Raw genomic sequence first — 27826 nt, 5'->3', positions numbered from 1 at the left:
CTAATAGGGTTGTTGAAGACTGAATGAATTAATACATGCCAAATGCTTGGAACGGTGCTGGACAATTAAGTGCTATGTAAATATTAGCTGTTTTTATTCTTTTAGTGACTGACTGGTATCACCACCCACCGTCATATTAACAGAAGCTTGTCAGTAATCCTAGACTCTTCTCTTATAGGTCCTACATTCAACCCCTGTCCATTCTTTCTCTGTGGTATTTCTTTCTTTTTATTTTTTTTGAGATGGAGTTTCGCTCTTGTTACCCAGGCTGGAGTGCAATGGCATGATCTCGGTTCACTGCAATCTCCGCCTCCTGGGTTCAGGCAATTCTCCTGCCTCAGCCTCCCAAGTAGCTGGGACTACAGGTGTGAGCCACCATGCCCAGCTAATTTTTGTATTTTTAATAGAGACGGGGTTTCACCTTGTTGACCAGGATGGTCTTGATCTCTTGACCTCGTGATCCACCCGCCTCAGCCTCCCAAAGTGCTGGGATTATAGGCGTGAGCCACTGCGCCTGGTCCCCTCTGTGGTATTTCTTTCAGTTTGCTACCACCACACCATCATTTCACCCACACTGCTATAGTAGTCTTTCACTGATCTCCTTGTCTTCACTTAAAAAAAAAGCTTTATTGAGATATAATTCACACACCATACAACTCACTCATTTAAAGTGTACAAATCAGTGATTTTTAGTATATTCACAGATAATGTGTAACCACAGTCAAATTTAGATCATTTTTATCACTTCAAAAAGAAATCCTGTACCTTTTACACTCATCCTCTTAGCTCCTCAACTTCCTGCTAGTCCTAAGTAGCCAATAATATACTTTCTACCTCTATAGATGTGTGGTGTATGGAAATTCCATATAAATGAAATATGACTACCGTATGTTGTCTTTTGTGACTGGTTTCTTTCACTTAGCATGGTATTTTCAATGTTCATTTACATTATAGCATGCCATTCACGCACCGCCCCCCCAACTTTTTTTTTGAGACTGAGTACAGTGGCACGATCACAGCTCACTGCAGCCTTGACCCCCCCAGGCTTAGCTGATCCACTCACCTCAGCTTCCTGAGTAGCTAGGACTACAGGTATGCACCACCATTCCTGGCTAATTTTTGTATATTTTATAGAGATAGGGTTTTGCCATGTTGCTCAGGCTGATCTTGACCTCCTGGACTTAAGCTATCTGCCTGCCTCAGCCTCCTAAAGTGCTGGGATTACACAAACCATCATGCTTGGCCTTCATTCCCTTTTAATGGCTGAATAATATTCCACTGTATGGATATACCAATACCATTTATCCATTCATCGGATGATGGACATTTGAGTTGTTTCTACTTTTTGGCTATTATGATAATATTGCTATAAACATCCATATACAAGTTTTTGTGTGCACATATGTTCTCATTTCTCTTGGGTATATATGCCTAGGAGTGGAATTTTTGGGTCTTATGAGAGTTTAGAGTTCCCCCCATGTTTAAGGAACTGCCAGACTGGTTTTCTTTTCTTTTTTTTTTTTTTTGAGACAGAGTTTTGCTCTTGTTGCCCAGGCTGGAGCACAATGTCGTGATCTCGGCATAAAGTGCTGGGAGCCACCGCGCCCGGCCTCAGACTGGTTTTCAAAGAGGCTGCACAATTTTACATTCCCACCAGTAGTGTATGACATTTGCTAAAGTTCCATTTTCTTCCTTGCCAACCCTTGTTATGTTTTTGATCATAGCCATCTTATTGGGTATGAGTAGTATCTCACATTGGTTTTGATTTGCATTTCCTGATGACTCATCATGCTAAACATCTTTTCATGTGCTTATTGGCCATTTGTTTATCTTCTTTGGAGAAATGTCTATTCAGATCCGTTGTCCATTAAAAGATAGTGGGTTATATGTCACTTTACTATTGAGTTAGAAGACTTCTTTATATTAATATATTCTAAATATAAGTCTCTTATAAGATACATGACTTGCAAATGTTTTCTTCTATTCTGTGGTTTTCACCTTCTTGACAGTGTCCTTTGTTGAACAAAAGTTTTCAATTTTGATTAATTCTAACTTACGTATTTTTTATTTTGTTACCTGTGCCTTTGCTGTCATATCTAAAAACTGACTGCCAAAGCTGACGTAATTATGTTTTACTTTTATGCTTTTTCCTATGCTTTATAATTTTAGTTCTAATAATTAGGTCTTTGACCCACTTTGAGTTAATTTCTGGATGTGGTGTTTGGGTAGGAGTCCAAATTCATTCTTTTGCATGTGGCTATCCAGTTGTCCCAGCACCATTTGCTGAAGACTAGTCTTTCCCCATTGAATGGCCTTGGCATCTCTGTTGAAAGTCAGTTGACCATAGACATATGGGTTTAGTTCTGGACTCACAGTTCTGCCTCATTGATCTCATATGTCTCCTGTTATGCCAGTACCACACTGTCTTGATTTTTGTTGTTTTGTAGTAAGTTTTGAAATCTAGAAATGTGAGTCCTCCAACTTTGTTCCTCTTTTTCAAGATTATTTTGGCTATTTTAGCTGGGTCTCTTGCAATACCATATAAACTTAAAATGTTTGCCAATTTCTACAAAGCAGCCGGCTGAGATCTGATAGGGATTGCATTGAATCTCTAGACCAATTGGGAAGTATTATCATCTTGCCACTATGAAGCCTTCCAACTCATAGATAAGAGATGCTTCATTTTCTGTTTATTTAGATCTTTAATTTCTTTCAATGATGTTTTATAGTTTTCAGAGTATAAGTCTTTGATAAATTATTTTATTCTTTTAAGGCAATCATAAATGGAATTGTTTTATTTTCATTTTCAGATTGTTTATTGCAAGCATATAGAAGAAAGTTGCTTTTTCCGTTTTGATCTTGTATCTTGCAACTGTTCTGAACTCATATATTAGTTTTTTTAGTGGATTCTTTAGGATTTTCTATATATACTATCATGTTATCTGCAAATAGAGTTTTATTTCTTCCTTTGCAGTCTGGCTGTTGTTTATTTCTTGTCCTTGCTCAACTGGCTAGGATCTCCAGTATGATGTTGACTAGAAGTGACGAGAGCACATATCCTTGTCTTGTTCCTGATCTTAGGGAGAAAGCATTCATTCTTTTACTATTCAATGTGATGCTAACTATGGTGTTTTTCTTTTTGGTACATATCTTTTATCAGGTTGACAAAGATTCTGTTTGCACTTTGTTAAAGCCTTTTTTTTTTTAATCACAAAGGGTATTATATTTTGTCAGATGCTTTTTCTGTGTCTACTGAAATGATCATATAGTTTTTGTTTTTCATTCTATTGGTATAATGTATGGATTTGCAGATGTTAAATCAACCTTGCATTCTTGGGATAAATTCCACTTGATTATGATGTATAATTTTTTTTTATGTTTCTGGATTCTTCCTGCTAGTGTTTTTTTTTTGAGAATTTTTGCATCCATATTCATAAGATATATTGGTCTGTAGTTTTCTTTCCATGTGCAATCTTGTCTGTTCTGGGTATCAGGGTAATACTGGCCTCACAGAATAAATTGGGAAGTCTTGTCTCCTTTTTTATTTTTTGGAAAAGTTTGTGAAGACTTTTGTATTTGTTCTGTATGTGTTTGGTAAAATTCACCATTGAAGCCTTTGAGCCTGTGCTTTTTCTTTGTGAGTATTGTTTTTCTAATTATTAATTCATTCTCTTTACTTATTTCAGTCTATTTGAGTTGGTGAATTCCTTCTGGAGTCAGTTTCAGTAGTTTGTGTCTTTTTAGGAATGTATTCATCTCATGTAAGGTATCTAATTTTTAGTCATGCACCTCACCTTTACTGTTTTTCCTATATAATCTGTTCTCCACAGGGTAGCCAGAGTGACTTTTTAAAAAAATACAAATCTCATTATGACACACCCCTGCTTACAGCTCTTCTGTGTCTCCTAAAGGATTCATATCTTACAAGGCTCAGCACAGCCTGGCATCCATCACCTCTTTGGGTTCATTACCCTGCTTTCCCTTTGCTCCAGCCATAGAGAACTATTTGAAACTCCTGAATATGCCACATATTACAGGTGTTGTTTCCTGTGCCAGGGTCTCTTCCTTTGGTGAAACCTTGCTTCCTCTTCATGGTTCAGATTAAAATGTCACTTTCTCTTGGAAACGGACCTGACTCCAATTCCTGTTCAAGCCTTCCCCAGCTTCCCCCACTCTCTTAGAGCATACACCACTGTATTTTATTGCTTGTTAACATAGCTGTCACCTCACAGAGGCATCCTTGTTTACATATTGGTCTCCATCAAAGACAATGGTTTAATCCCCACACCCTGGACCTGGCAATATTCTTGCAGTGAATGTGGATCTGACTTGAAGTTTTATTCTAGCAGTTCCTGTCTCCGTCATCCTACATAGCCTCCCATTTACTCCAATTAATTACTTCCTCTTAAATTCATCCTCCCCCAACCATCCAAGTATTTTCAAAATACACATCCTTGTGTATCATTACTCCCCTGCAGCCTCCTGCATTTGTATATAATATCAGCTTACACTGAGTACTTACTATGGCCCAGGCCCACTGCTGAGAAAGATGGGTCTGTGTGGTCTCATTTAACATGAACAACAATGAGGTAGCTATTACTAACCCCATTTATTAGCGGAGAAAACTGAAGCTCAGAGACTTGACCAAGGCCACACAGATGGTAAGTGACATAGCAGGGACTTGAACACAGGTCAGTGTGATCCCAGAACCTGTGCTCTTCACCACAGTGCCACACCATGTTATGCCTTCTTTGATTTCTTCTGATTCACTGAAAAAATGTGTAAAATACAATCAATCTTGTTTCTTAAGGACCAATAGGAGAGAAATCTAAGGCCAGCCATGAGCAATCCTAAGAGTAGGCAAGCCCAGAAGCTGCAAGCATGGGGTAGTGTGGGACTCACTTTCAGGACTGGGAGAGAAGCACCTCCCAGAGCATCGTGAGACCCTGAAGACAGCAAAGGAATCCTACCATGGCTGGCTGAAGTTGGGAGTGGCCTCTGCCCTTCTCCTTTTGGGCTCACACACTGGGCACTAAAGTGGCTACCAAGCCAGGGAAGGCTGCCTGGGGGCATAAGGAAAAGGGGAAGGCCCATAAGGAAACTCTAGACAGGCCAGGATCTGTCTGGTGCTGAGGCGTGCCAGGCAGAGTTGAGGCTGGGCTATAGCTGATCTTGGTATGGACTGTTTGGATGGAACAAAGAATCCTAGGCGGGCTGCTGCTTAGAGATACAGGGAGACATGTTACTGATGGAAGCTGGAGAGCAGGGAAGAAACCAGGGGAAAACTGGCCTTCTGATCAGGACAGAGGTGGGGGCTGGTGATGTATGTGTAAAATGGGTCTTCCAGAGCACCTCCCATCCTGGACAGGCAAACTCAACAGAGGGCTGAGGCCTCAGACAGTGTTTCTTTTCCTGAAAAGCCCAATTTCTCTCTTTTGGGTTTAACTACACCCCTCACCCAAGATTGACCAGCAGTAAAAGGTAGACATTGAATGGAGCTTATGAGAACATTTATTTTTTTCTGAATGGCAGGCAGGGAGCGGGAGTAGCTGAAGAAGAGGGCATGTTAGTGGTGTGAGTGCTGGCTTAACCAAGGAGCTGAAGCAGGGTTTTGTGCTGGGGGAGCAGCGAGATGGGAAGCACACCTGTGGGGCAGCTGAACTAGAAGGTAGGATGTCCAGGATAGCTATGAGACACCTGCAAAGCATGGGGACCCAGTTCCCCTAAGCCCACCCCATCCCCAGATCCCTTCTTTTCTCCCTTAAGTTAAAAAAATTCCTTGAGGCGGCTTAAGTCAGAGGCTGTAAGGATCAGTCTGGTCACAGGTTAGACAGCTGAGTTTGCTCCGGCCAGCAGAGCCAGGTTCTGGCTGGATGGCATCTCAGGCCTCCTCAGCTGTGGCATCAATGCCCGCGTAAGTGAAGTTCTCAAACAGCGACATGTTCACATAGGCCTGGGGGCAGAGCAAGCTTTAGTGGGGGCCAGGAATGGGAGTGAGTCTGGACTCAGGAACCTTGACTTCCATGTGGTTGGGGCATTTGAATTGACATGGATTTGTTCTGGAGACTAAAGATGGCCCCATGGCCAACAGTGGCCTTTACCAGCCTAGGGCAGTGAAGGCATCAGGTCACAGATGGGGCCTCAGGTGAGAGGCTCCCAATGCCATTGTTAAAGAGGGTTTTTACATGTACTCTTTCAATGAATTCTTGGGTTATGAATTCATTCATTCATTCATTATATCTGTTCAAAAGTCATTTTAGATGACTCACCCATTTATATGGCTATTTGATCATTCCTTCATTCTTAAGTTATTTAATCATTAATTTACTTGAAGAACTCTTCATATATTTACTAATTTAGATATATTTTTCATTATATTTATTTGATAATTCACTTATTCAAATTGCTAGTAGATTCAGTTATTGAATTGCATAATCATATGATTATTGTGTCATCTATCCACTAATTCCATTCATTCATGCATTCAAACATTCATACAGTTACTGTATCACTCATTCACCCATCCATCTGGTTAGTGACCATTCATGCACTCTGCTCTGGCTCTGGCAGATAGGGAGAGGTGTCCCAGATAAGAATGGGCTGATAACCTCAGCAGAGGGAGGGATTTGGTGTTGGGGCTAAGCAGTGGCCTTGGAAGAGTTTTGGAAGGGCCTGGTGTCTAACCCAGTGAGGGCTGGAAAGGCAGGCTGCATCCTGGGGCCCGGCCTAGGTAGTGACAGCCCCCACTGAGGGAGTTTGGGCAGGCAGTGTGGTTGGGACAAGGGTCACGACCCCCTCAGAGGGTACTCTTGAGCACTCTGTGAGTCCACCCTGCCACCTCAGCCCCAGTTTTCTCACCTTCCTGGCTTCCAGCATGCGGCCCAGCTGCAGGGCAATCTGGGCAAAGGGGGGTCGCTCATAGGGACGGTCCCGCCAGCACTGACGCATCAGCTCGTACCTGCAAGGGCGGCATTGCTTAGATGAGGGGTCAGGTCAGCTGGGGTGATGGGCTCACAGGGATCAAAGCTGAGGTCACTCATTACAGAGATAGGGTCATGGAGCACAAGGACGGGGTGACTCACACTTCGTCATCACAGTTTCGAGGCTGCTCCATGCGGTAGCCCTGGGGCAGCTTTTCATAGAGCTCGGCACAGGTCATCCCACAGTAGGGTGTACCTCCTACAGGAGGGGACAAAGTGCTCTCAGTCCGGAGCTCCACATGGGGTAAGGTGGGCACTCTGGGAAATGGGGGTCAGGGACTCACCAAGGCTCACTATCTCCCAGAGGAGGACCCCAAAGGACCAGCTGAAATAAGAAGGATGTACTTAGTTACCTTCTAGGCCCTGGCCCCTAGCAGTTTAGCTTCTAGCTCCCCAAGATGTGCATCCCCTCCCAGCCCTGCATGTGTCTATTCTGTAAGAATCTGGCCTTGGCCAGCTGTTGTCTCTGCTCCAATGAAGCTCCTTCATACTGCCCCATCCCAGGGCTCAGCTCAATTAGAGCTAACTTTTTTTTTTTTTTTTTTGAGACAGGGTCTTACTCTGTCACCCAGGCTGGAGTGCAGTGGCTTACTGCAGCCTCGATCCCCTGGGATCAAGTGGTCCTCCTGCCTAGGTGTGTGCCACCATGCTTAGCTAATGTGTTGTGTTTTTAGAAGAGACAGGGTCTTGCCGTGTTGCCCAGGCTGGTATGAAACTCATGGTCTCCAGTGACTTGCCTGCTCAGCCTCCCAAAGTGCTGGGATTACACAGATGGGCCACCATAGTCAGCAGAGCTAACATTTTTATTGAGCACTTACTGTGGTGGAGGCACTGATCATTTAACATATATGTTAATTCATGTAACCCTCACACCAACCCTATGATACAGGTTTATTATTCTTGCCATTTTACAGATGAAGACAGTGAGGCACTGAGAGGTTAGCTGGCTTGCCCAAGGCCATACAGCTGGTTAGTGGCAGAGCAAGCGTTCAAACCCAGGCAGTCTGGCTCCAAAGCTCTTCCTCTTGACTGCACCTCACACTGTAACAGCCTCTGTGTAGTGTGCAGCAGGCCTGAGACCAGAGGAGAGAGTTCACGGGGTGGAGGGAATCTAGAGAGTGTTGGGGTAGAAGCATGCAGTGCTCAGAGGGGCGATCAGTGTGGGAAACAGTGAGCCACGTAGGCCAGGCCAGAGGGCTTGGGGCAGGGGGTCGGTTCAGACCAAGACAGACATCCCTGGAGAGAGAGGAGGAGTGTGCCAAGAGGGCTGTCTGCAGGGGAGGGGCACAGAGAGGGAGTCTTGGGGGTCATGCTCTGGTAAGATCCTCAGGTGGGCATGACCTTGCCCTTCAGGGAGGAAGGTGAGAGCAATTCCTGAGTGGCCTCTCCACCTATGCCAGGAAGCATCCACCAGCATTCTCAAACCTCTCCTAGGCATCCGCCCAACACTTACACAAACATAATCCTAAACTACCTTTACCCCAGTCCTATCCCTGAAACACCTTCCAAGACTCCTTCCAGCTAGCCCTACCTTGACTGGGTACTTTACTATACCCAGGACACCTGTGTCACACCTGGAACACAGCCCAGGTCATGCCTTAGACCACCTATGACATTTCTGAGATGTGTCTAGGTTAGGCCTGTGCGATTCTTGGGGGCCAAGCCCTCCTGTGCCCTCCCACCCCACACTCACACATCACTCTTGGTGGTATAGACACTGTAGTTCAGAGACTCAATGGCCATCCAGCGCACGGGGAGACGCCCCTAGGAGAGAATGAGTTTGAGGGACTGAGTGTGGAGGAAGGGCCTGTTTGAGGCTCCTAGGAGACAGGGCCAGGCACAAGCCCTGAGGACGAGGGTTGAATGAGACTCACCATCGTCTTCTTCACATAAACCTCCTCTCCCCGAGAAAGGCCGAAGTCTGCAATCTTGGAGGCCAGGTTCTCTCCGACCAGCACATTCCGGGCAGCCAGGTCCCTGTGGATGAACTGCAGGCAGGGTCAGAAGTCAGGAGAGACTGGGGATGAGGAGTCCCAGGACAGTCAGGCCAGTAAGGTCACCCTCGTTGCCTTCAATACCCCTGGCAGCCCCTGGCTGCAATCTTGACAGCTGACTCATATCTGAGAAAGATCAGTGTTGGCTCTCACCTGCTCCTTCCTAGGCCGTGGCCAAGTTCAGGCTGGATCCCTTTTCCTGAGACAGTGGTAGCCACACTGTACCTTTTCCTCTTCCATGCTTCTCTCCCTCCTCATTTCCCCTGGGTTCCAGTTTCTCTCCCTTAGCCCTCCAGCTTCCTCAGAGACCTCTCTCCACCAGCCCCTCCCTCTGCACTAGCCACTTTCCCTGCCCCTCTGCCTTCAAAAATACTTAAAACTTTACTATCTTTAAAATGCCAGCCGGGTGCAGTGGCTCATCCCTGTAATCCCAGTACTTTGGGAGGCTGAGGCGGGTGGATCACTCGAGGTCGGGAGTTCGAGACCAGTCTGGCAAGCATAGTGAAACCCCCATCTCTACTAAAAATACAAAAATTAGCTGGGTGTGGTGGTGCATGGCTGTAATCCCAGCTACTCAGGAGGCTGAGGCAGGAGAACTGCTTGAACCTGGGAGGCAGAGGTTGCAGTGAGCCAAGATGAGCCACTGCACTCTAGTCTGGGCAAAAGATTGAGACTCAGCTGAGCATGGTGGCGCGTGCCTGTAATCCCAGCTACTCAGGAGGCTGAGGCAGGAGAATTGCCTGAACCCAGGAGGTGAGGTTGCAGTGAGCTGAGATCGCGCCATTGCACTCCAGCCTGGGTAAGGAGTGAAACTCCGTCTCAAAAAAAAAAAAAAAAAAAGTTAGCCTCAGTCTCAAAAAAAAACAGATAAAATGTCTTCCCTTGGTCTCGCATTCCCTGGATGGTAATCCCCCTATCCTTTCATTCAGTCCTGAGCTGACTTGGGCTCAGATCTCTGTCCTTCCCCCTCTCCGGTGGAAGGCACCAGACCCATCGCCATGAGGCACCATCTGTGGGGGTGAAAGCTCACACGCAGATGCTGCCTCCAGCCTGGGCCTTTCTCTTGAGTTCCAGGCTAGCATCTACACCTGCTCACTCAACACCTGCACCCTCCACACTGAAAGTCCCCGCCTCCTCCAGACCTGCCCCTTGGCCCTGCTTCCTCCTAGCTGTGCGTGCATCCACCCACCTACCTGGGCCAGGAACCTCAGTCCCCACATCCAATCAGGGCCGGCTGACTTCTTCCCCTGAGGCTGGCCTAGTGGCTTTCCCTCTGCCCTCCACCCGCCCCAATTAACACACACCTGCTTCTCACTCAGGTACTGCATGCCATTGGCCGCATCACTGGCGAAACGCAGCAGCTGCCGGGAGCTGAGGGTAGAGGCTGTCCCATGCTCTCGAGCAAAAGCTGGGTCCGTCTCCAGGACCCGGCTCTTCCGCAGAAAATCTAGCAGGTTCCCATAGGGGGCATATTCAATAGCGATATACAAATAACCTGGGAGGTAAACAGACAGACCGTGGTGATTGAGACACAGGCAACTTGGGGTGGGAGCAGGCACCCCATGGTAACAGACAGGGATGAGAGGATCAAGGGTGATGCACAGGTCGCTGGCAGCCCCAGCAAGCTACTCATGTTGTGGAGGTGATGCTGAGGATGGGGATTTGGAAGAAGGGGTAGGTGATGAGCTGGGGGCTCACCTCGGTTCTTACAGGCCCCTAAGAGGTTGATGATGTTGGGGTGATGCCCCAATTTGCACAGAACTTCCAGTTCTCCCGCAAAGTCACGATGGTCATTCTCAGAGGCATACTCTGTGTAAAGAATCCAATATTACTTTTGGAGAAAGGGCTGGCAAGGGCTGGGTCAATTGCTGGAGGAAGCCAGGAGGGGCCTGGGATGTGTGGGACAAAGGAGAGCATCAGGGCTGGGCCAGGGGTCGCCCCAGTGGACCTTTCAGCATCTTGATGGCTGCATTCATCTTCAACCCGTCCTTCTTGATCATGGCCCGGATGACCTGGCCGAAGTTCCCCTCCCCGATGAGGTCCTCAAAAGTGATGTCCTCCCACTCCAGCACTGGGTAGCTCAGGGGCTCAGGCTGCGGTTTTGGCCGCCGGGTCAGTGTCAAGGTCCCTGAGCTGAACTGCAGGATGGTCTCCTCACCCTTCACAGGATGGGACAAGAGGGTAGACAGTCCACACAAGTGTCAAGGGGTCAGACGGAGGCACAGACAGGCACTCGAAGAGGTTCCCGTGTCAGACAAGTGGGCAGAGACCCAGAGAGAGGGCACCCTGGTGGGCGGCCAGGGACAGACAGGCAGACAGAGGACATAACTGAGACAGAATCATAGGTAACAGCCACAGGTAGGCTGCTGGGTGGATAGATGTTCAAGGAGAGAAATGCAGAGGCTGCAGCTGGGGGATCTGGTGTACAGGGCTCTGGAAGGCAGAACCAGGGCTTGTCGGTAAAGCTGCTAGAAGCCACAATGTGAGTCAATGGAAGGAGGATATTTCTAACATTTAAAACAGGAAAGGATTGGAATGAGCTTCCTATGATTGTGCTAATCCCACAACTAGGCTTTTTTGGGGGATGGAGGTGTTACCAGGAAGGCTCTGGAGAGGATTCCAGCCTTGGGCAGTTGGCCAGGGTACATTTATTGAGCACCTACTACATGCTTAGCCCTGAGCTGCTGGGAGCTAGCGGAGGGGTTTTCTTCTCCACAGTAGCAGAAGCAGAGATTACCCTGTCCACACACTTGGTGTCTCTCCATAGCTCTAAAAGCAGGCGAGGACCTGAATGTAGCAAGACCATAACAAAGAGGAATGTCCAGTTCCCCGAGTAGGAGGAGGCCATCTGGGCAGAGCTGATGGCAGGAAAAGGAAATAAGCCAACAGGACCAAAGGAGCTGTCAATATGAGAACTGAAAGAAGGGTTAAGACAGACCTTCTAGGCTGGGCGTGGTGGTTCACGCCTGTAATCCAAGCACTTTGGAGGCCAAGGCGGGGAGATCACCTGAGGTCGGGAGTTCAAGACCAGCCTGACCAACATGGTGAAACCCCGTCTTAAAAAAAAAAAAAAAGACCTTCTGGTAGGGCCCCCTAAGTGCACTGGAGCCCAGCTTGATAGTCAAGGGCTGAAGATGTGAAGCACAGGGATTTGCATGAAGCACTGATTTGGTGCTTACTGAAGGCACATACCAAATGCACATGATGTTCTTGGGCAGCACCATATGTAGGTGCATGTGTGTATAGGTTCATATACACATGCAGGCCTGAAGGTGCACAAGCATAGGGACACACGCATTTGGGACATACGCACATGGGGGCACCCACAAAGGATGCATATGTGTACTTATACGTGGGGCACATACATTTCCTATCCATGTGCAGGCACAGGTAGCAGGGATATGTCTTTTTTTTATCTTTTTTTGAGACAGGGTTTCGCTCTGTTGCCCAGGCGGAAGTGCAATGGCGTGATCTCAGCTCACTGCAGCCTCAAGCTTTTGGGCTCAAGCAATCCTCTCACCTCAGCCTCCTAAGTAGCTGGGCCCACAGGTGCACACCTCCATGCCTGTCTAATTTTTGTATTTTCTTTTATTGTAGAGATGGGGTTTTGCCATGTTGCCCAGGCTGGAGGTATATATCTTGATACATAGTATGATACCAGGTATGTTAATGACTGCTTTCCCACCTCCTGCCCTCAACATCTGTACCCATTACCCTCCCCCACCACAGCAGTGAGGGCTTTCTGCGTGCACTGACCTCAGAGGCAGGGCCAACACAGCCGGTAACAAAGAAGCCAATTCATCTCTGAATGGATTTTCTTTTTCTTTTCTTTTTTTTTTGAGATGGAGTCTCACTCTGTCATCCAAGCTGGAGGGCAGTGGCGCAACCTCAGCTCAATGCAACCTCTGCCACCCGGGTTCAAGTGATTCTCCTGCCTCAGCCTCCTGAGTAGCTGGGATTACAGATGCCTGCCACTGTGCCTGGCTAATTTTTGTAGTTTTAGTAGAGATGGAGTTTCACCATCTTGGCCAGGCTGGTCTTGAACTCCTGACCTTGTGACCCACCTGCCTTGGCCTCCCAAAGTGCTGGGATTACAGGCATGAGCCACCGTGCCTGGCCTCTGAATGGGTTTTTTAAAGGCATAGCAGAGACACTAGCCTTTCTATTACAAGGGTCAGCCCTTGAGAGAGAAGAGGGTTTTCTTTTTTGTTCGATTATTATTTTTGAAATGCCAAACCTTAGCTGTAAGCATCAAGCGTCCAGGCCTGGAAGGCCAAGGACAGAGTTCAGATCCTAAGTGATGACAGTGAGGAAGCCCTCAGAGGAGATAGGACCTGCGGGGGGTAGGTTAGAAGGAAGGATGTGACAGGATGAAGTGATAGGTCTCCTCCCACACCCCACCTCTAAGTAGGGGCCTGAGGGATGGAAGAGTGTGGAAAACTCAAGGAAAACTCAAGCAGGATTACAGGGGAGCCAGGCGGAGTGGATTTGTGCTTCCTTCAAGGAGCGATAGGTGAGGTTGCAGGCACAGTTCTAGAGTGGTAGAAACAGTTGTCTAAGGGATAAGGGATTATGGCATTGGGTCTGAAGGCCACAGAATATGCCTCCGTCCACAAGGTATAAGGAAGCCCCTACAGTTCTTTAGTTCTTTTTGTTTTATTTATTTATTTTTTTTGAGATGGAGTCTCGCTCTGTCACCCAGGCTGGAGTGCAGTGGTGTGATCTTGGCTCACTGCAACCTCCACCTCCCAGGTTCAAACAATTCTCCTGCCTCAGCCTCCCAAGTAGCTGGGATTACAGGTGTGTGCCACCATGTCCCGCTCATTTTATTATTTTTAGTAGAGATGGGGTTTCACCATGTTGGCCAGGCTGGTCTCGAACTCCTGAGCTCAGGTGATCCACCTGCCTCAGCATCCCAAAGTGTTGGGATTACAGGTGTCAGCCGCCGCACCCGGCCAGTTCCTTTTATTTTTTATTTTTTTTAGATGGAGTCTTGCTCTATTGCCCAGGCTCGACTGCAGTGGCAACATCTTGGCTCACTACAAACTCTGCCTCCTGGGTTCAAGTGATTCTCCTGCCTCAGCCTCCTGAGTACCTGGGATTACAGGTGTGTGCCACTATGCCTGGCTAATTTTTATATTTCTAGTAGAGACGGGGTTTCACCATGTTGGCCAGGCTGGTCTCAGGCGATCCTTCTGCCTCAGCCTTTCAAAGTGCTGGGATTACAGGTGTGATCCGCCACATCTGGCCCAGTTCTTAAGTCTCCAAAAGGAGGCCCTGGAATTTGTAAGAATGGAGGTTGGGATGAGGAGTTAACAGCATAACTGGCCTAATGGCAGATGGCCACAGCAAGGCTAAGGACATCAGCCAAAGATGTGTGCAGACAGAGGCTGGCTCCCAAGTCTAGGAAGGCCTGCAAGGACAGAGGCCAGCATGAACCCCAAGTGCCACTCCATGGGATCATCTTGGTATCTAGGCCTAGATCACTGCTAGGGAGAAGGAAAAGAAGGGAGAGGAATATCTCCAATTGATTGAGCCCAAACCTGGAATTCTTTTGAACTGGGAATATTCAGTATTTCACCACTAATATAAATGGGCTTATGAGCTGAGTTCAGTTTTAGAGAAATAAAGAAAATTATATTTTGTACCCTTGAACACTGTTGAGTGTAATCTTACACCTGCAAAACAAACACATGCACACACACACAAGGTGTACAAGATCTTGCTTGTACACAGATAGAAACAAACACAGTCTGTGAGCATGCACCCAGGGCAGGGGTGGGTCACTGACCGAGCCTGACTGGTAGGTGAAGGTGCGTCTCCGATGCAGGCAGCTTCTGCGGATGCACACCAGGGTTAAAAGGGCAGCCAGGATGGTGAGGCAGGTGGCAGACACGGAGCCCACCACCGCCAGGATCAGCTGCTGATCCAGGCCCTCTTCAGCTGCTCGGCTCTCTTGGACTGGGCCCTCCGCCTGCAGCCCTGGACACAGTGAGAGGGGCAGATTGTGGGGACACCTGGGTCAGGTAACCCAGAGGTCACCATGGTTTTACACAGAGGGAGAGGTGAAAGATCCCAGTGCTAGGACTGTCAGAAAATCACTTGGGCCACATGAAGGAAGGGATGAGGGGTGTCAGAGGGGTGACACCATTTTCCCAGCCCTGGGACAGTGGATCATGAGAAGGGAAGGCTGAGTCCCCAGGACCAGGGCCGTGTCTTTTTTGGGAGGGGCCTGGGATGTCCTAGCTCCATGGTAGGGGTGATGTGGAGGGAGACTGTGCTGAGCTCTCCCAACTCAGGGCCCAGGGGTCCTGTGGGTCTTGCCCTCTCACCGTTGCCCAGGGTGGACTCTTCTACTGTGTTGCTCCAGTCCCCGAGTCCCTGAATGCTGGCCCGCACCCGGAAGAGGTACCGAGTGCTGGCGTTGAGGCCACGGACAATGGTGCTTGTCTCCTCGGGCCTGTCCACATCTATCCACATTGGGTCTCCTGTGCCCCCAGCCACCTGCACCTCCACGATGTACTTGGATATGGACCCAGGCAGAGCCTCCGGGTGCTGCCATGTCAGCTGAATCTCAGAGTCTGAGAGGGCCTCGGCGTAGAGGTGTTGGGGGGCTGGAGGCCCTGGGGAGATGGGGGCGCGAAGGCAAGGCTCAGACAGGACAGGGCTATATAGCTGTGGGGCTGCACACATCTGCTCTAGCTGTGCCCCCTGCTCTGTGGGCCCACCACCCTGCCAACTTCCTCCCTACCATGCTGAATTCCTCTCTATCCCCTCAGGCCACCTTCACCCACAAGCTTTTGCTTCTCCTTGTTCTTCTTGTATCCCAAGTCCTCTCCATATCGCCCCATGCCCTGTGCTCCCCAAGTCTCATGCCCTCCCATGACCCTGGTTCTCCCATGAGTCCTGACCTCCCCATGCTCTCCCGATCCCATATGCTCCTGGTGACCTGTGTCCTCATGGTATCCTAGATCTTCCCCAAGTCCCATGTCCCTGCTGGGGTCACATCTGCCTGATACCCTAGGTGTGTCCTGTGTCCTCTCCATGTCCATTAGTCTCCTATAGCCTCCTGGGTCTCCCTGGTCTGATGTGTCTCTGAGTCCCACATCACTCCCCAGCCATCCCCACTCCCTGGGCATACCGCTAGGGGGCAGAAGCACATGTGCAGGGGGCGAGGCTGGGCCCAGGAGGGTGCAGTGGTAGAGCTGCACATCCAGCTGGTAGTGGGTGCCAGGCGTGAGTCCTGTCAGGAGGGCGGTGCGGGCCTGGGGGGATGAAACGTTCTCCCGCCGCTCCTGCCCCCGTGCCCCGTCCCATAGGCGCAGCAGGAAACCATCGCCCACCAGTGGCCTGGGCACCGAGGGCAAGGACCAGCTCACTCGCAGCCGGTCAGGGCCTTCCACATGCCAGCCCTCCAGCCACGGCTGCAACAAGGGCTCTGGGGCCAGAGGTCAGGGGTCAGAACTGTTCAGTAGATACTTGGGGCTGGACAGGACAGTGACCCCAGAGGACAAGGAAGGATAACCTCCAGTTGGAAAGGCAGGGGTCCCTGGGGTGGAAAGGACAGTAACCCCTTGGGGGACAGGAAGGGATGACCCTTGGCCTCTCACCAGGACAGTCTGTGGTCATGAGGGCGGGAGGCCCCCAGGCCCCCTCTCCCCCTTCCCCCGGCCGGCTCAGCTGCACACGGACACTGTATGTTGTCTTTGGCCTCAGGTTCATTAACGTCACATTCTCACTGGGGTCCACTAGGGATGGAGGGTGTGGTACACATCAATCAGTCTCCACCTCTTCTAGAAGCTGCCATGATCCCTTCAGCCCCCTTGCACCATTTGCCCTCCCTCTCCTGCTCACTGTGTCCCTTCACTATTACTCAACACCCCTGTCCTTCCCCGGCTCTCTCCTGCCCTGGCTCTCCCCACACTCACCCACAATGGCCGACCAGGCCATGGTGCTGTCCTGGGGCCGGTAGTGCAGACGGACAGAGGAGATGGGTCCATCCCCAGAGAATGAGACCAGCGGGGAGACTACGAGCTGGCGGCTCTGCTTGGCCAGGAGCCGAGGTGCAGCCAGGGGCACGGGGGGCACTGCCAGGAGACTCTGGGTAAGGCATGGGCACAGAGCCTATCCATCCACCTCTGCATCTTTGTTTTGAGCTGGGGACCCTCTGGGCTTGGGGGACACCAAGTTCAACAGATGGCCAGAGTGGCCAGGGCCCAGGGAGGACAGAGTTCTGGCCCCTGGGTAGCTTGGGGCACAGGGATTCAGCAATAAAGACATGAGGGTGTCCCAAAAGATGGTAAGTGAGGAAGTGACATGGCCAGACCTGGTTTGGGGGTAAGCACTCCTCCCATGCAGTGTGGGGATAGACAGAAGAGCCTGAAATCCAGGACAGGGAGACAGCCTGGGCATTATCCTGCTCTCTGCACCTGCCCTCATTCACCACTTTCTTAACTTAAAAAAAAAAAAAAGGCCAGGTGCCGTGGCTCATGCCTATAAGCTCAACACTTTGGGAGGCCGAGGTGGGTGGATTACAAGGTCAGGAGATCAAGACCATCCTGGCCAGCATGGTGAAACCCCGTCTCTATTAAAAATACAAAAATTAGCTGGGTTTGGTGGCATGTGTCTGTAATCCCAGCTATTTGGGAGGCTGAGGCAGGAGAATCCCTTGAACTCGGGAGGTGGAGGTTGCAGTGAGCCACGATCTCGCCACTGCACTCTAGTCTGGCGACAGAGCAAGACTTCATCTCAAAAAAGAAAGAAAGAAAGAAGGAAAGAGAGAGAGAGAGAAAGAAAGAAAGAGAAAGAAAGAAAGAAAGAAAGAAAGAAAGAAAGAAAGAAAGAAAGAAAGAAAGAAAGAAAGCCACCAGCGCTGAACTGCCTGCTCCCTACCATATGCTTCATAGGCATGACCTCTAATTCTCACAACTGCCTTTTCGTCAGGGCTCATTACCCTGTATTATGAAAACACTGAGACTCAGAGGCACCAAATAACTTGCCTAAAGACGCAAAACTAGAAGGAGATACAGCCACGTGCTGAACTAGATCTGTGTGAGCAGGCTGCCTCCCATCTGTCCATTCTACTCCAACAGCCCTGGTTTTCCTGCCCTGCTTCCTCACCCTGTGGTCACTGCTCCTATTCTGGCCTCAACTTTTCTCTCCAGATTATTGCATTAGTACTTCTAACATGTTCCCTTGCCTCTTCCAAACATTTGCCAGATTGACTTTTTGAGAGGAAAGGAAGGAAGGAAAGAGGAAGCGAGGGAGCAAGGAGGAAAGGGAGTATGCAGCGCTGTAAGCTGAGGGAGTGTGGGGCAGCAATGAGCATGACAGGAGGTGGTACTGATGTCGGGGGAGATGAAGGTACATTATGGGTGTGGAGAAGCCCTCAGTGCCTTTGGCTCATGCAGGGCATTAGATGTCCAAAAAGTGGCTGGATATAAAATGGGCCTCTGAATCATACAGCGGTGACTTTCCACACCAACGTCAAAACCAGACTCCAAAGAAGATGCCCCACTTGACGGAGGTGCCACCAAATGATCTGGAGTCAGAAGAGGGGTGCCGGCTGCAGATCATATGTGAGAGCTGCCAGAGGACAATCAGAATCTTGGGACTAGGTGACATTTAAAATAATAAGAACAGTAATTACTGACAAATAGCGAGCGCACACCCTGTATCGGGCACTGTGCTAAATGCTTAAGTGCATCATCAGATTTAATCTTCGTAACAACTCCATCAATTGCTCATATCCCCATTTCACAGAGACAGAAAGTAAGAGAGGTTAAGTACTTTGCTTAAGGTGATGGGGCAAGGGATTTGTGGAGAGAGGATTCAAGCCCAGGTTGTCTGGCTCCTAAGCCTGGGCAGAGTGAGAAGAGAAAGGCAGAAGGTGGGGCATGGTGGCAGAGAGGGATGCACAGTCACAGGATGGAGAGATGGCGAGGACCTGGGAGGTAGAGTATGGCAACAGGAAAGCAGAAGGTGAGAGAGGGGCTTACGTGGGGTAGCAGGGGGACAGGAGCAGAGGGACAGCAGGGTCAAGGTGGTGGGGATGTGAATGGTTATAAGGCTTATGATGCTGGAGAAGTTGGAGAAGGCGAAGGGAGCTGTAGACCAGGATGGGGTGCTCTGCTCCAAATAATCTTGGGCACTGGCAGGTCCCTCCTTATTTACCTGGCGGACTCCTAGGCATGCACCACTTCTAGGAAGCCAAGCTGGCCACCCTCTGAGCTCCACAGCCCCACCCTCTGAGCTCCTCCCCTGTGCTAGCACTGTCTGTGGGGTGACTCAGACACGAGAGGCAGCATCCCAGAACAGAGTTAAAGGTACACTTGCATGTGTGTGGTGGTTGGTGGAGGGCAGCATGGCTGGGCAGGAGGAAAAGCGGGACTGGAGAGTGTCCCCAGTTTCTGGGGCGCAGGATGTCCTTTCCAGATGGGTCTAACCTGTACTCCTGCCTTGACACTGCCCAGGCTGGATCTCTGGTTGACCACAACCCCTCTTTTCCTCTGGTGCTAGGCTATGACTTCAGCTGTCCTTGTCCTTCCTGCTAGGATCTCCAGCCTGAGCAGGATCAGTTAGAGCCTACTCTGCTCACTGTCCATTCCCCGTGGACCTAGGACATCACTGACCTTTGACATTGACCTTGAAGCGCCGGCTGTCTTGGCCACCAGATGTGGACACACGGCACTCCCAGAACCCACTGTCCTCAAGAGCCAAGCGGGGCACCTCGAACTCAGCTGTGGTCTTATCTAGTTCCACAATGGCCTTGGTGGACTAAAAGAGATGGGGAAAGGGGACAGGTCACAGGCAATGAGCACCCCTGCAGCAGGCACCCAGGTGTCTGTCTGGACTGATAGCAGGACAGAGGCCCAGTGGCAGCCCCTCACCAATCAGCCTGACCTCATTTGAGCAATGGTCAGGCCAATGGGTGGACCCTGCAGAAAGTTCTGAGGGGCTAGTGGTCTTAGGGATCAGCTGTGAAGCAGGCGGCCGCGGGGGCTGGTGGGTTGGGGTGATTGGGGCTGACCAGGAGCACAGTGCCATCTGGCTTGCGGAGCTCTATGCTGCCCCGCACTGGGAAGGAGTTTCCTGCAGCTGCACAGTTGATCCGGGGCATCGTCTTTAAGTTGAACTCCACTTCTGAGGCCATGCTGAGGATCTGGGGGATCCGGTCTGGGGAGAGAGAACACTTATCCTGGAGCTCCCACAGGGGCAGACATGCCCCTCATTGGATTGGATGCCCAGTCCCTCCAGCCTGAAAACCAGCAAAGGCCTGCGTGACTCCTCCCGCGTCCCAGCCCCACATCCCATCAGCTGCAGAGTCTACTTCCTAACCACCTCCCCACTTCCTGATACCCTCTAATACCCGCCAGCAGGCCCCTCACTATCCTCCCGGCCAGCACATTAGCCCAGGCTCCTCCAGGGCCTCCTGCTCCCGCTCCCCGGCCAGAAAGCAGTGTAGTTTTCTGCAACACAGATCTGACCCCCTTGTTCCTCCTCAACAATTCCCTCTTGCCCCATTACAGGAAATGCAGACTCTGGCCTTCATTCAAAGGCATGATTCGACCTCTTCTGACCACTTCCCCACCTCCCTACTTCACTGTCCTGGCACCCAAACCTGAGTCCCCAGTACCTGAGTCTTTGCTCTTGTTCTTTCCTCAGCCATCTCTTTCTTGTCCTTCATATCCCATCTCAGATCACACCTGCTTCCAGACCCTTCTCTGCCCCGCTGAGACTGCCCAGGGGCATCCTCTGGGCTCCCACACTCTCTGGGCTGCTGCCCTTTCCAGTATGGCTGGCTGACAGTGAGCTCCCTGCTGGACTGCCTCCCTACTGGACTGACTCCCTGCCAGAGCTCCCTGCCTGCCAGACTCTGAGCTCCCTGAGGGCAGGACTTGGAGCCTTGCAGGGAAAGGAAGGACCAGTCTCTTCCACCAGGGAGATGTGTTTGGTAAAGGCCAATTTATCTTGGGGGGTCTTGGAGGTCATCTACTGTGCTTATACCTGACTTCTCACAGTGCACTCCATGCCACCCAGAGGGGCAGACACAGCCACTGAACCGGTCACAAGTCCCACCATTCTGACACTGGCACTGGAGTCGGCAGTCTGCCCCAAAATGACCAGGGGCACAGGCTGGGAATAGAGGAGGTATGATTAGAGGGGCATGGGGCAGCAGGCAATGAGGGCACAGATGGGGCGCAGGTTATATGACAGGGTGAGGGTAGAGGGCCTGATCAGGTGACCGAGGGTATTGGAAAGTCAGGGGCAGAGTGAAGGGTCTGGGTCAAGCTTGTGGCCACCTGTCTTGGTGAGGGACCATGAGGGTGGGTTAGGCATACCTTCCTGGCACTGGCTTCCTCTCCAGCCAGACCCACAAGAGCAGCCATAGGGATCTGGCAGGCAGAAGGTGAGGCCCCGGCAGCCTGATATGCCTGGGCACTGCTCCTGGCAGCTCTGCCCAAAACGGCCCTCTCTGCAGGCTAGAAAGAGAATGTGTGGGTGTATAGGCCTCTGTGGGCCCCTGGGCCTAGGACCTGCCTGTCACTCTCACCCTCCAAGCTCCATCCACATAATTCTAGGGTCTTCTCCAAGTCAGGGGTCCTCTCCTGCCTGGGTCCAAGCTCCCCTCCTCCTTACCCTGTTCACAGCGGGTGCCAGTGAAGCCAGGGGGACATACACAATCGCCGTCATGGTCATGGCAGACACCTCCATGTAGGCAGCTTGGGCACTCCTTGGTACAGCTTGGCCCCCAGCGCCCAGCCCCACAATCTGGAGGAAGGGTGTCTTCAGCAGCTGACCCTCACCCACCTGACCACTGCTGCTGAGGACTGGAGACCCAGGGGCTTCAGGGTACCTGCAAGAAGTACCCATAGGGCTCCCAGCCTCCCACCCTACCCACAGCCTCTGCCCTCTGCTTCTGACCCCGCACGATGAGCCGAAAGAAGGCGCTGCCCAGGGGGCTGGCATCCAGGTAGGTGGCACTGTAGATGCCACTCGATGGTGGCTGCACGTTTGGGAATGGCAGCAGGAACCGCCCATCCTCAGCCTCTTGCCAGTCCAGGGTGTTGAAGTAGGATCCTGGGGGGCATGAATGGGTCAGGGGCCTCAGCACTACATGAGGGTTGTGTCATCTCTCTCTGCCCACCTCTGCCTGGTCTGCATCAATGGGCCCCATGCCTACACCCAAGCCACAAAGCTCAGAAGCACCCTCTTCTTCATGCTCCACCAACTACCTGGTAAATCAAGGAGGTGCTCAGTCCACCTCCTCCTCATCCCCTAACCCAGTCTGCTTCTCCCCACACCCACTGCCACCCCTGGTCCTGACCTCTAGGGCCTCACAAACAGGGTTTCTGCCTCCAGTCTCACCCTTTCTTGTCCCTCCTCCACCCAGCAACCAGGGTGATTTTTCACAACAGACTCCTCTATGACTCCCCTGTTGAAGCTCTCCTAGTTCTTCAGTGACCTCAGGACAAAATCCAGCTCCTTAGACATCATTTTCACCAATTTGGCCATGGCTAGGCCATCCAGCCCCATCCCTCTTCACTCCCTGCCTGACTCCTAACATTCCTGAATTCCTGAATTGATTGCTTCCCTTCCAGAAACACCCTTGTGTTTCAGACCCTCCTGCTCTTCTCAGTCCCTCCTGGAATGCCCTTCCTTCCTTTGTCTGCCTTCTTTGTCTTCCCACTTCTCCTCTGAGCACAATTCAAGTGCCATCTACTCTGGGATCTCTTTCCTGAGCCTCTCCCTCCTAGAAGAGTGTCCCAGGCCCTGCCCCGCCTGCTTCTTGCCTCTTTGTTCCGGGCTGAACAGAGACCCTAGAGACCCAGGTCTGCCTCTGCCTATTCACCTCTCCTGTCAATTCCGGGGGTCCAGAGCTCAGGAGGCAGGCAGCCCCCTTGGCCAAAGGGAAGGGTCTTCCTCCCTCTGGAGCCCAGGGATGCAGGAGTCAGCCAAGGGGTTGTGGATCTGAGGACTGAGGCAGGAATCTGTGGGGCGCATAGAAAAACGGCTTCCTCCTATGGGATGGCCAAGGGGTCAGTGTGGAGGATGCCTAGGTCTGAGGTCCCTCAGATCTACCCAGGCCTCAGCATGAGGCTGTCTTGGACATCAAGGATCTGGGCTGGACTGTCTTTGGGAGAGACTAGACTCTGCCCTGCCTATGCTGGGCATGATGTTACCCATGCCGGTAACATCAGGAAGTTCTCTTCTTCCTCAGGGGCTGCTGCTCCCCACCAGGTGGGCTATGTGACAGCACCTGCTAACTCCCAGGGGAGAGTGAAGGAGCAGCTGACCACAGGCTCCTGGGCCTCTGAGTATAGTAGGAGGGCAGCTCAGAGCTCCAGATTAGATGGGTTCAGGGGCATCCCACCGGACCTAGTCCACCGCAGAGGAGGGGCCCTGGAGCTCTGGTGTGTCAGGGACCAAAGCCGAGAGCCCCACGGGTGATGAAAGTGTTAGAGCCTCAGAACTATGGGTCTACCTGCCCCACCAGTTCAAATGCCCCTCTCACCGTTGCTCTTCCAGATCACGTCTGTCCGCTTGTGCTTGTGTATACGTGCAGAAAGTACAGCCGTGTCGCCTTTGTTCACAGTGTGCGTGACCTTGTCTGGAAGCAGGTGGGCTGTGGGGTGGAGGGTGGGTCAGCAGCCTGGTTTCCCCTGTGCCATTCTCCACCCGTCCTGCTCCCCAGACTCACCTCCAAAGCTGTTGTGCACGTAGATGACGCGCGTGCGCCGAGCCCCGGCGCCGCCCACGCAGGAGAAGACACCCACGAGGTCTGCGGGCCTTGAGAAGCCGCGCATCGTGACCTGGTGCGATCCGTTGCGCACCAGGTGCAGGGGCGGCCCGGGCGGGGCGCGCACGATGCGGTCGTCCTTCTCAAGCAGCAGGGGCGGCCCCCAGGCGTCCGAGCCCCTCTCCGCCCAGGCCTCCCCGGACACGCAGGTCAGGAAGAAGCGCTGGGGGTCCGTGAGTCTCAGGTTAGCCAGCAGCGTCAGGTCCACCGCCGCGCCTGGGGCCAGGACACCAGTGACCCTATTGTATTCCCAGCCATCGCTTCTCGGCCTTTTGACTAAGATCAAGTGTAGTCCCAGCCAACTCTGGTGCCCCAGAGCCCCAGCCCTCTGGTCTTACTAATCCACTGTCCACTCTGACGAGGGTCTCCCACCTTCACCTTTCTTCCTTCCACTGCCGGGTCTCTCAAACCCCACAGGCGCTTCTATTTATCAGGCATTCCCATCCCCCTCCTTTCCCTTCCTTGCACACTGGCCTTTTTCCCTCAAGTCTCCTCATTCTAAAAGAAGAAAAACAAAACCACAAATCCTTCTCTGGCTGTGTTCCCTCCCTTCTCCTGCCAGATGGCTTCCCTTTCGCCCCAGCTTTCAGAAAGAATGATCTGTGCTCCCTGTCTCCATTTCCTTTATTTGCTATCAGTCATGTTTCCCCACTCATCTCTGAAACTGCCCTGCCAAGGTCGCTGTGAGCCACTTCTCCCTGCCCCCACCACGGGAGTGCAGGCCAGGAGAGCCAGCCAGAACAGAAGTGTCCCATGGGTCCCCCTCTTTGTCACTAATGGAGATCTAGAAAGGTCTGGTGGGCTGGGATTTGAGATGGGAGAGGCTGAGTTTTGCAGCCAGAATGTTGTGGCGCAGAAATGGAGCTAAGGCCAGGTGCGGTGGCTCACGCCTGGAATCCCAGCACTTAAGGAGGCAGAGGCGGGTGGATCGCTTGAGAACAGGAGTTTGAGACGAGCCTGGGCAATATAGCAAGACCCTGTTCTCCGGAAAAAAGAAAAACAAAGAGAAATGGAGCTAAGCTTGGGGCAGGGCCCAGATCCAGGAAGTGCAGGGCCAGGGCAGGCCTGGGGCTCAGACAGGGACAGACACAAAGTGGGTCTTGGTCCTTGTTTGCTTTCCAAAGAGCTTATGCCCTAGTGAGGGGAACAGGCATGGACACAGCTGCTAAATGTAGGGTGCTGTGCTTTTGAGCATCAAGAAGGGGCCCCGATCCAGAGTGGGTGGGAGGGTGCAGGGAGATGAAGAGATGCTTCCTGGGAGGTAAAGTTGGAGCAGGACACACTGGCATGGACAATGGGGAGGGAGAGAAGTCAGGGACAGGGAGAGGGCATCCTAGACAGAGGGAACAGCCTGCAGTGGCAATATTATGGCAGGCGGAGGGAGCTGTCCAGGTTTGTGTGGCTGAAGCACAAGATGTGAGGCTGAGGCAGGAGAGATCAGGGGGAGTCAGAGTCCAGGCTGGACGGTGGAGAGCCTGTGAGCCTGCCTCAGCTCCAGGACTCGGCACCCCTCCACCAGCCCTTCCTTCTCTGTCTTTGCCAGACTGTCAAGCAGTTAACTAGTATAAATGCCACCTAGCTTATCAGTTAATATTGTTTGAAAGGCTACCATGAGCAAATGAAGCTGGCATTTACCTACCACATACCAAGACCACCTACCACATACCAAGACCCCATTTTCCACTGATCCTCACAACCAGTGAAGTGCATATTCTTTCCATTTACAGGGGAAGGTCGTGGTCATTAATTCTACCGGCTTCCTGGAGCAAGCTTGTCCACTCCCTTGGCTTTAACCATCACCTCTGAGTCAATAACTCAGTCTTTCAGCTTGGACCTGCATTTCCATCCGCGTTTGCCAAACCTGCTCCTCTCTGGCGCTCCCTGACTCACTGGACAGCACTCGCCACCTGAGACACAAACTACGGAGTCATCTGTACTTCCACTATCGTAATAATTAATGTTTATTGGTTGCCAGTTATGCACCAGGCACTTTACTGGTGTTGTCTCATTTTACCATCCCAGCTATTCTGGGAGGTGGATGTTATCCCTGTTTTATAGCCAGGAAAGGGAGGCTCAGAGAAGTTAAGTAACTGCTTCAAGGTCATACAATTAGTAACTGGCAGGGCCAGGTTGTCTGATACTAAAGTCCACACCTCTGAGTGTTGTGCTGGCTGACCCATCAGTCGCAGAATTCTGCACATCGTTTCCTGATGCTTCTTGACTTCATCCCCACCCCACAAGCCTGCCTTTGTTTGGCCTTCATCCTTACTCACCTGGACCATACCAACAACCATATCAACTTTCTGCAGCTCATCTTCTGCAGTGATCTAAGACCAAATCTGACTTTGTGACTTTCTTGTCTATGACCTCCCATGGCTCCCTATTGCCCTCGGGATCATGTCCATGCTCCTAAGCCCTCCCACGCTGTCCCTCCCTTGTGTTCCCAACAGGGGCCTTCTCGCCCATGCACCTCCATGCCTCTGAGACTTGTATTTTTTATGTTCTGGCTGCCTGGAAGGAAGACCACCCCTCTTAGTGAAATCTTCTCTGACTCCCTTTTTGTCTTCTACCCGAGGCAGTGTAAGCTGACTCCTCCTCAGTGCTCCTCTAGAGCTCCTGTGTCTGTCCCTGTTTAGCCCTCTTCCCGTCCTGTGTTCTGTGCTAAACCATGAACCACTCAAAGGCAGCCTCTGTGTTCCAATCCTCGGACCAGCAGACTGAAGGAATCAGCTGCCACTTATTTAGAAACCCTTACCAAGTGCAGGGCACTGTGCCAATGGCTCTGCATCATTTTCTCATTTAAACCCCATAACAACCATAGGAGGCTGGCAGCGTTTAATCTCTGTACAGACCTGGGGGTTGCCAGCCTCTCAACTAATGGCCCAGCACTTAGCACAACTCCTGGAATGTTGTTGGTACTCAGTAAATGTTTGTCCAGTGAATAATTGAATGAATCCAACACAATGACCCCAGGAACACCCCCTGAAAACTGCCCCCCACGGATCTTCAGATCCGACACGTGGCTGCTCCTCACTCCTCCCCTGATCCCAGGCTGCAGTGATTTCTGGCACTTGCCTGGGTTTTCCTGGCCCTGATCTCACTTTCTAGTGGATCAAAGTGATGGCAGTGATGATCGGGTTTGTTTTCCAATTTTTTTTTTATTGTGGTGAAATACATGTAACGTAAACATTACCATCTGAACCATTTGTAAGCAGCATATAACCCAATGTGATTAAACACATTAGTAATGTTGTCCCACCATTACCACCATCCATCCTTTTTTTTTGATTGATAAAGAAAAAAAGGTTAAACAAAACAGAGATGGGGGGTGTCACTATGTTGACCAGTCTGGTCTTGAACTGGCCTCAAGTGATCCTCCCATCTCGGCCTCCCAAAGTTCTGGGATTATAGGTATGAGCCACTGCGCCCTGCCTGATCTTTATAACTCTGTTAATCTTATAAAACAGAGTAAAAATCTTACAAAAACTCTGTATCCTTTAAACCAAACTCCCCATTTCTTCCTCCCCACTGCCCATGGCAGCCGCCATTCTACTTTTTGTCTCTATGATATAATAGGGTTTCTTAGGTGAAAATCAGGGCCTCAGGGCCTAGAAATGGGGCAAGGGACTCAGGGAAGACTTACCCACATGAGAAGCCAAGAAGAGGATGGGGAGCAGGAAAGGGGGCACCCGAAAGACCATACTCCAGAGGCTGACCCCGGCCAGCCAGGACGAGCTGGGCCTGGGGTCAGATGCTGTGGGCCTCACTGCTCAGCCTGTGCTGGTCAGTGTGGGTCAGTGCTGGTCAGGAAGAGGAAATGAGGTGGCTTGGGTGGGAGGGGTGACGGGGAAGAGAGGGTGGGAGGATTTATTCTGCTGTTGAGCCTCCAGGCCCCCAGTCTGGCCCCCACAAGGCTGGGGATTGGAGTCAACTTGAGGTGGGGGTAGGGTTATGGTAAGGGCAGACGTGGGGACAGTGAATTGGTTTTTCCCATCCCCTGTCTCCTTCTAATCCTCAGTTTTGCTGGCACACAGGAGGCAGGAGGCAGGAAA

At 51.1% G+C, this 27826-nt stretch overlaps 2 protein-coding genes across 6 annotated transcripts in view; one reads left to right on the top strand and one right to left on the bottom strand.

The window, feature by feature from the left end:
- The window catches only part of C7H1orf210 (chromosome 7 C1orf210 homolog), a 66084-nt gene that overhangs the window by 18568 nt on the left and 19690 nt on the right, over positions 1 to 27826 (top strand). Inside the window, exon 2 of one of the 2 annotated variants that reach the window (XM_078331446.1) lies at positions 25502 to 25721. The exons of the other annotated variant lie outside the window; for it this stretch is intronic. The gene's annotated coding sequence lies outside the window, so the exon portion shown is untranslated. The remainder of the gene's footprint in view (positions 1 to 25501; positions 25722 to 27826) is intronic. 2 annotated transcript variants of the gene reach the window in all.
- Positions 5494 to 27542, bottom strand: TIE1 (tyrosine kinase with immunoglobulin like and EGF like domains 1). 4 transcript variants are annotated; one of them, XM_002806996.7, is made up of 23 exons: positions 27418 to 27542; positions 23676 to 23990; positions 23490 to 23600; positions 21899 to 22054; positions 21614 to 21745; positions 21316 to 21456; positions 20981 to 21109; positions 20004 to 20149; positions 19606 to 19750; positions 16903 to 17061; positions 16585 to 16722; positions 16116 to 16412; positions 15307 to 15597; positions 14766 to 14956; positions 10923 to 11133; positions 10673 to 10783; positions 10279 to 10469; positions 8855 to 8968; positions 8674 to 8744; positions 7265 to 7305; positions 7083 to 7179; positions 6859 to 6958; positions 5494 to 5953 (listed from the first exon to the last, which is right to left on the bottom strand). In XM_002806996.7, exons 1-23 carry the CDS (start codon positions 27473 to 27475, stop codon positions 5882 to 5884), a joined length of 3417 nt encoding a protein of 1138 aa, XP_002807042.2. In that variant the 5' UTR covers positions 27476 to 27542; the 3' UTR covers positions 5494 to 5881. The 4 variants fall into 4 exon arrangements, with proteins under 4 accessions (XP_002807042.2, XP_078187567.1, XP_035106976.1 ...); XM_078331441.1 differs by having other exon boundaries at positions 16116 to 16217; XM_035251085.3 differs by lacking the exon at positions 21614 to 21745.

This window comes from Callithrix jacchus, chromosome 7 (genome assembly GCF_049354715.1).
Source record: "Callithrix jacchus isolate 240 chromosome 7, calJac240_pri, whole genome shotgun sequence".
Lineage (NCBI taxonomy): Eukaryota > Metazoa > Chordata > Mammalia > Primates > Cebidae > Callithrix > Callithrix jacchus.
The sequence above is the reverse complement of the archived record's forward strand: the minus strand, read 5'-3'. Positions and strand labels throughout refer to the sequence as shown.